At 39.4% G+C, this 8,431-nt stretch overlaps 1 protein-coding gene across 2 annotated transcripts in view; it reads right to left on the minus strand.

Moving 5' to 3' along the window:
* Positions 1-318: 318 nt before the first annotated feature.
* Positions 319-8,431, minus strand: part of LOC116639216 (UDP-glucuronosyltransferase 3A2-like) — a 29,198-nt gene continuing 21,085 nt past the window's right edge. For both annotated transcript variants that reach the window (XM_032415388.1, XM_032415389.1), the window contains exons 6-8: positions 3,451-3,682; positions 1,743-1,962; positions 319-595 (exon numbers count right to left, since the gene is read on the minus strand). In XM_032415388.1, the coding sequence (XP_032271279.1) occupies positions 319-595; positions 1,743-1,962; positions 3,451-3,682 (729 nt within the window). The remainder of the gene's footprint in view (positions 596-1,742; positions 1,963-3,450; positions 3,683-8,431) is intronic.

Here is an 8,431-nt window from a genome sequence, read left to right on the forward strand (position 1 = left end):
GATCAGAGTGGAGTTTGAGTTTGGGAAGATGAAAACTGTTCTGGAATGGGTGTTGGTGATATTTCCATAATAATGTCAGTGTGCTCAATGCCACTGACTGTATGATTACTGGCTAAATAGTAAGCTTTATAAAATATATATTTTACCACAATTTGAAAAAATAATCCCAAGATTACTTCATAACAATTTCCAAACAGAGGCAGAAACAGTGAGGAGATATTTCTGCACCACTGTCAAGTACCACCAGGGGTGTCCTGTGCTGGGGAAAGCCTTCTACAACCAGTGGCTCCCCAAATACCTGTCAAGGCTGCACCTCCATCAGGCCTTCTTCAGCTTCCTGGCCCCGCACAGCCACCTGGCCACCACGCCCAGCAGCTTCCCACAGAGCCACAGGGTGCCCAGGGTGACCAGCAGCAGGAACAAGAAGACGTCCAGCAGGTACTGCTCATGCCACGGCTGCTGCAGGCCGTGGGGCTTGAGGTGTGCCGCACCCCCTGTCTGGAGGATGTGGTCGACCCAGCCCACCAGCCTCTGAGCAGGGGTCAGGGGGTGGGAGCGCCTGATGATGCTGGCGGCCACTGCTGCTGACTTGTACCTGTTGGCAGAGACAGAGGCAGGGTGTTACTCACGTGCTCTCAGAAGTCTTAGAGACCTCGTATCACACACACACACGCGCACACACACACACTTTCATCCATATGCACAAAAGACTCAGTTTCAAGAAAAGTGGTTAGCTTGGCCTTGTCACAGACTAGCTGGGTCCCATTGAAAAGTTCTAACTGGTCTTTCCATGCAAAGATCCATGCCTAGGGCTAAAAGTGTTAAATTATAAAAAGGTGACTAAGTTGTAAGGACAAGTCTTTACCCAAGGACACTTATGGTACAATAAAGGAAAAAGTGTATAGGAATATATGTGATGTAACATACATCCAATTCAAGGTAAATGTCCTTGAGACCCTAATAAGATATTCAGTCCATCATGGTTATCTCATCATTGTGCTGGATGGCAATTTACATAAGAGAACATGAGCCCTTTTACTGACTCACTTAACAGAAATTCATCCCAACTTACTTTTGTGGCAGGCCCTGTACTAGGCCCTGGGAACACAGGGGAAAACAAGAGACACACTGGGCTGTTCAAGGGAGCTGACTCTCTACTTTCTGGGGGACAAACAATAAATTTAAAAAGAAAGAAATGGGGAGTCAATGATCCTGAAAAGTGTTAAGAAGGAAAAATGAATTATGATTGAAGAGGGTGGGAGAGGGGAACACATTTAAAACTGTCACACAAAGACCTCCTGCCTCTCTGAGGGGAGGATATTGGAGATGAGTCCAACTGTATGAAGGAGCTAAGTCTGTGAAGAGAAGGGAAGGATATCTTAGGAAGCAGCACTGATAAACCATCTGAGGCAGGAAACACTGTAGCATATTGGGGGACAGGAAGGTGACCTCCTGCTCAGTGTAATTCTACTATCAGTAGTCCCAAAATATAAGACCTGTCACAGACCCTATGTAAGTAGGTCAGAGTCCTCACAACCCTTAGGGAGAAATTGTTCTCAACATCTAATCTGAAGTGCCTAGTCTTGCTCTCAGAGTAAACAAGTCAGCTGTTAGCATCACACACATACTATTCCACATCTTGGAAATTTCAGCTTTTATTGCAAAAAAAGTGACACACAGTGCCCTTTGTGTTGGATGTCTTCATTCAGCCTAAGTGAACACAAGCCCAGAGAGCTCCATACCTCTTGTCTTCTATGACTTCCTTCATCTTCAGAGCTAATGTCTTTGCCTTAACCTTCTTCAACTGGATAGAGACACCAAACTTTTTGGCTTCTACTCGGACCAGGTTTTCAGTCTGTTCTCCAAGGACAGGAATCCCTACCATGGGTACACCATGTTGGATGGCCTCCATTATGCTATTCAATCCACCATGAGTGACAAAGAGACGGATCCGTGGGTGAGCTGTTGCAAATCAGGAACAGAGCAGAATATTTCAAGGTGAAATTTTTCAGAACATCTTTGAAAGTATCAAGGGCAGAAAAAAATACAAAGGGATCTTAAAGTATGTTGGAGAAAAAGGATTTGCTGAATTAGCTTAGGGCACATTCAAGGGCACATATTTCCCAAAATACAAAATTCTGGTCTTGTCTCCATACAGAGATTCCTCTAAATCAATCCATCTAAGACTCAGAACCCAGGGACAGCTGCTGAGAACAGTACTAAGCACAGCATTTTCTTCCATCCATCCATCCATCCATCCATCCCTCCATCCATCCTTATCTATCCACTCTGTCTCTCCCTTTGCTCCTCTTATGTCTGTTATCTCACTGTTACTTTCTCCCAGTGTCACTCTCTTTCTGTTTGTATGATTTACTATCTCTTTCTCTATCTCTCATTCTGCAGGTCTCATGCTCTCCCTTTCACTGCCCATTCATTTCCCTCTTATCTGAAGGCTAACACTTTTACTGACATCACATCTCATGTGGCATTCATCAAACTTACACTGTATGTCATTTCTCCTCAATTTCACAAGAAATCCTCTAAAGTAGGCAATGATGGATCACCCATCTCAGTATTTCCAGTTCCTATGTGCTCATCCCACTCTTATTTAGAGAAAACTAAAACAAGTGCTAATAATGAAGAGTTCATCTCAAAACTGCCTCTCAATAGGGATGTGCATCAGAATCTATTTGTGTTTCTTTGAAAGTCAGAATCCCTTTCCCTATACCAGGTCTTGTGAATAAATGTGCAGAACCCTCTATCTTAAGTTCCCAATATGTTTGTGAGCCATAATCTTGGGGATGAATGTCTGATATAGTCAGTGGTTGTGGCACTGAGGGACTCCAAAATGTTGCGCAAGGACAAAGGGGTGTGAGGAGCTCTCTTTTACTAGAGAATGTGATGGACAAAATAACCAGCTAAGGCTGAGAGGTTACTCAGCTTGACACTCAGGTGTTTTGGCACACCCTTCAGACACTGTCAGCAAAACTTTGTGAAAGTATGAGTACACCTTTTGGGGCAAAGGAGAATGAACCAATATGTGTGAGGGTGTTTCTATAGTGGCATGGGGCCTAATAGATGCTCAAGAGTTAAGGGAAAACAGTGGCGACATGTCCCTTGGTATGTGATCGCAGAATCCATAAACTGTCTTTGACTAAGTTTGGGTAACCTTGTTGAGTGCCAAATATGGTATGGTCAAAAGAGCCTGATGACAATCACTTCTGGAAGCAGGTATCAGGACTGCAATAGAAAGAAAGAAGAAAACATGGCAGTTTTATCCATTTGGGAAACATAGTCTGGTTTCCCAAGAACTCCAGCTGGCTGCTCCATTCCTGTCCTCTAAAGATTACCTTTAGCTACCAGCTGCCCTTTCTCATGCTCGTGGGGTTGTCCAGTGTAAACCTAAAGATAATAAATGGAAAGAGAGAAGTAGACCTGAACAGTCCTTACCCAAGAGGTCATTCTGAGGAAGCCAGTCCACAATTTTCACATTTGCTGCCAATTTGACGTCTTTGGGCCAATGAGAAGGATTACACTTCCATATCACCCCTTGAGACAGATGAGCAAAGGCACTGTTCATCTCCCTGACAACTTCCTGGGACTGACAGATGCTCACCATGGAGCCCAGGGCCACAAGGACAAAACCAGAGTCTCCAAACTTGGCAATGAAATTCTCAAATTCCTGGAGAGAGGTAAGAAAGGAAAGCAGGTGAACACAGTTGCTCATGAAAGCCTAGACAGCCTTGAAATGAAAGTCAGCTATTTACTGAATACACCCTCCTGTCAGTGGCCTAGAGCTCACTGTCTTGAAGAGGTTCTCAATAGCCCCTGGGACAGCTCAGTGCCCTCTGCACTGTGCTCATATCCATTGTGTCTGGTGGCCTTGAAGTCATTTCTCTGAGACCTCAGGACACATCCTACCATATAAACACTTTCAATAATCACAGATGAATGTGAAGACAGCTGTAGGTGTCCAGTCACTACCACAATAACCCACATTGCCCTTGAGGCTCTCAAAACGCACTGTAGCACCAACATCTAGATCCAGGACTTCTGTGTATAATAGTTTTATAGAAGAGGCAAGTGGAGGTGGTGGGAATCTCTTTCTTCATTGAAAACATGGTCTCAGTACCAAGGTCATCCTCATCCCTCATTCTAGGTGTGGGGAGATATGGTCATTTAGGAGGGTTCCAATGCCAGACCAGAGGTGCTAGTGCCTAGGAGAGTGCCAGTTGCTGTCCTGGTCCAGTAGGAGGCAGCACGCCTTCTGGAGGCTGAGGTAGATGCTGGGGAAATGTCTCTGCGGTGTGTCTCCTTCATATGCTTATTAGCCATCTGTAGGTCTTTGTTGAGGGATCTGGGAAGGTTTTTGCCCCATTTAATTTATTGGTTTTCTTATTGTTAAATTTTAAGAGTTCTCTGTATACTATGTATATTTGTGTGTATAAACTGTTTGCATATTTTGAATAACAGTCTTCAACAGATAGGATTGTTCCAAATATTTGCCCTTGTTCTGTGCTCCTCTTTTTATTGTCCTGACAGCGCCTGCCCAGAATGGAATTTTTTTTAAGATTTTTATCTATTTATTTGAGAGAGACAGAACACGAGCAGGGAGGAGGTGCAGAGGGAGAAGCATGCTCCAGCTAGCAGGGAGCCCGATGCTGAGCTCCATCCCACGGCCCTGGGATCATGACCTGAGCCAAAGGAAGAAGTTTAACTGACTGAGCCACCCAGGTGCCCCCACAACAGAAATTTTCAACTTAGCACACTTATCAACTCCTTCTTTCATAGAACATGACTTAGGTTTTTCATTTAAAAAGTTTTCATCATCATGAAACACTACATCAAAAACTAATGAAGTACTGTATGGGGACTAACATAACATAATAAAAAAAAAGAAAAAATATCAAAGGGACTCCCTAAGTACACCTCCTCCTTCTGCCAATAGTGAAGGTGAAATAAATGCTTTTTTAGATAAATAGAACTGAATTCGTCTCCAATGTAAAAAAATAACTAAAAAAATAGGTAAAAGTTTTCATCAAACCATAGTTCATCCAGATTTTCTCTGATATCATATTCTAAAATTTTTATACTTTTGCATTTTATATTTAAGCTTGTGGTCCATTTTGAACTAATTTTCTTGAAGGCTGCAGGGTATGAGTCTAATTTATTCTGTGTGTGCACATATCCATCTTTCCAGCACCACTTTTTTGAAAGTCTATGTTTTCTCTGTACTATTGTCTTTACTCCTATGTGAAACAGCAGTTCACAAAATCTGTGTGATCTCTTTTGGGGTTCTCTATTGTGTTACATTTATCATTTGTCTAATCTTTTGCCAATATCATAATGTCTTGATTACTGTAGCTTTATAGTAAGTCATGAAGTTGAAAACGTCAGTCCTCCAACTTTGTTCTTCATTTTCAATATTGTGTTTGTTCTTCAGGATTTTTGCTTCTCCATGCAAATTTTCAGTTCATTAATATCTGCAAAATAATTTGCTGAGATTTTGATTTTGCTTGCATTGAATGTATAGATCAATTTGGAGAGAACAAATTCTTGACACTATTGACTCTTCCTATCCATGAACATGGACTTTCTCTCCACTTATTTAGTTCTTTGATTTCCTTCATTAGAGTTTTGTAGTTTTCCTCATATAAATCTTTACATATTTTGTGGATTTATTCCCAAGATCACATTTTTGGTGGCGCTAATGTAAATGGTTTTTACATGTGCTTTTAATTTCACATTCCCCCATGCATTGCTAATATATAAGAAAAGTATTGATTTTATACCTTAAACTTATATCCTGTGACATTGCAATGATTGCTTTCTATTCCAGGAATTTTTATTTTTTATTTTTTGGCTTTTTCAGATTTTCGGAATGGACCATCATGTCATCTGCAAACAAAATAGTTTTATTGCTTTCTTCCTAATCTATATGCCTTTTATTCTGTTTTTTTGTCTCATTACTTTTGTTAGGACATCCAGTATGAAGCTAAAAGGTGGCAGTGAGGGGACATACTTGCCTTGCATCTGATAGGTTGTCCTCTCATTTTCTATATAATGTCCTTTGATATAGAGGTTTTTAATCCTAATGAAGTCCAATTTGTCTATTTTTTCCTTTGTTACTCATCTTCTCAATGTCATATCTACAAATTCATTGCCAAATAAGTCCATGCAGATTTATCCCTTTCTTTTCTTCTAAATATTTTATGGCTTTTAACTCTTTAATTATGTCATTGATGTATTTTGAGTTAATTTTGGTACATGGTATGAGGAAGGCTCAAAATACGTTCTCTTTCATGTGAAAATCCAGTGGGATCAGCACCATTTGCTGAAGAGACTATTCTTTCCTTCATTGAATGGTTTTGGCACCCTTGTCAAAAATGAATTGGTCAGGGGCGCCTGGGTGGCTCAGTTGGTTAAGCGACTGCCTTCGGCTCAGGTCATGATCCTGGAGTCCTGGGATCGAGTCCCACATCGGGCTCCCTGCTCAGCAGGGAGTCTGCTTCTCCCTCTGACCCTCCCCCCTCTCATGTGCTCTCTCTCTCATTCTCTCTCTCAAATAAATAAATAAAATCTTTAGAAAAAAAAAAATGAATTGATCACAGATGTATGAGTCATTCAACTGTGTTCTTTTTCATATTGTTTTGGTTATTCAGGGTCTCTTACATTTCCATATGAATTTTTTGTTTCTATAAAAGGAAGAGGTCACTGAACTGTTGATAAGGATTAGATCAACTCTGTAGATCACTTTGAGTAGTAGTGCTCTCTTAACAAGATCTTTCTATTTATTTAGGTCTTCCTGAATTTCTTTCAGCAAATTTGTAGTGTCCAGTGTACATGTCTTTCAACTCCTCAGTTTAATTGGATCCTGTTGTAAATAGTTTTCTTAATTTCATTTACAAATTGTTCATGGTTGCTGTATGGAAACACAAATCATATTTGCATATTGATATTTTCCCCTGCAACTTTGCTGGGTTTGTTTATTAAAACTAATAGTTTCTTTTTGGTGTATGAATTTTTTGGTATTTTCTACATAGAGATTTATGTCATATGAAAATCAAACTATTTCTACATTGTTCATTCCAATTTGAATGTCTTTTCTTTCTTTTTCTTGCCTACTTGCTCTAATAAGGGCATATTTGAATAGCAGTGATATAAGTGGGCATCTTAGACTATTGATCTTAAGCAGCACAATTGCAGTCTATCATAATGAGTATGATCTTAGCTGGGAGTGTTCCATATACTCTTTATCATGTTCAAGAAACACCTTTGTACTCCTAGTTTTGTGAGCGTTTTTGTCATGAATGTGTGTTAGTTTTGTCAAATAACTTTTCTGCATTTCTTGACAAGATGTTTTTTTCTCCCATTCATTCTAATAATGTATTACATTGATTTTATGTTAAACCATTTATAAAATATCTTTTATCTCCTGCAGAAGTTATGACATAAGGCTATTTTGTGTGGTATTAATTAGTTTATAGCCACCCATAGATGATTCTTAAGAACTTTCTGATTTAATACCCTAAAAGCGAGCATTAATATATTTTTGTCAATTCTTCAAAAACATTAATTTCTTCTTCTTCTTCTGCATTGTTTGGTTGTCCCTAGCTCAAAGCCTTTATTCTATTATTCAATCTGGCTCTATTTGACTCCATCCAACACCACACCATAAGACCTACCATCCCAGGAGACCACTTAATATCAGCTTTGCTGTCTTTTGATAATTATAAGATCAATGTAAATCTATTTTTTAAAATTTAAAATAGTAGAGTGTGACATCAAAATAAGAGGCTCCATGCTCTCATTCCCTAAAAGAAACATTAAAAAAGAAAGAAAGAGAAAAGAACTAAAGACGGACTGCACCCCAGGCAAATGTGTAACCAGTCTCACCAAGGCAAGCAAATAATTATGAAAACACCTTCTCACCAGAATCCCTACCCCCAGCATGTGGATATCCACATGAACAAATATAAAGTTCGATCCTCAACTTATACCATGCAAAAACTCAACTCAAAATCGATTAAAGATTTAAGCATAAGACCTAAAACTACAAAACTCTTTGAAGAAAATACGGGGAGAAAATTTCATGATATTGGCCTTGGCAATGATTTCAATGATATTGCACAATGCACAAGAAAATGAAATATCTAACTCAAAACTAACAAACATTGAAACAAACAATAATAACAAAGAAACCAATTGAGACTACATTAAACTAAAAAGCTTCTGAAAAGCTTCTGCACAGCAAAAGAAACAATCAACAGAGTAACAGACAACGTACAGAATGGAAAATATCTGCAAACTGTATTCCTGATAAGAGATTAATCTCCAAAATGTATAGGAAAGACCTACAGCTCAATAGCAGAAAGAAGAAAGAAAAAGAAAGAAAGAAAGAAAGAAAGAAAGAAAGAAAGAAAGAAAGAAA

This window comes from Phoca vitulina, unplaced genomic scaffold (genome assembly GCF_004348235.1).
Source record: "Phoca vitulina isolate PV1807 unplaced genomic scaffold, GSC_HSeal_1.0 scaffold17, whole genome shotgun sequence".
NCBI classification, from domain to species: Eukaryota; Metazoa; Chordata; class Mammalia; order Carnivora; family Phocidae; genus Phoca; species Phoca vitulina.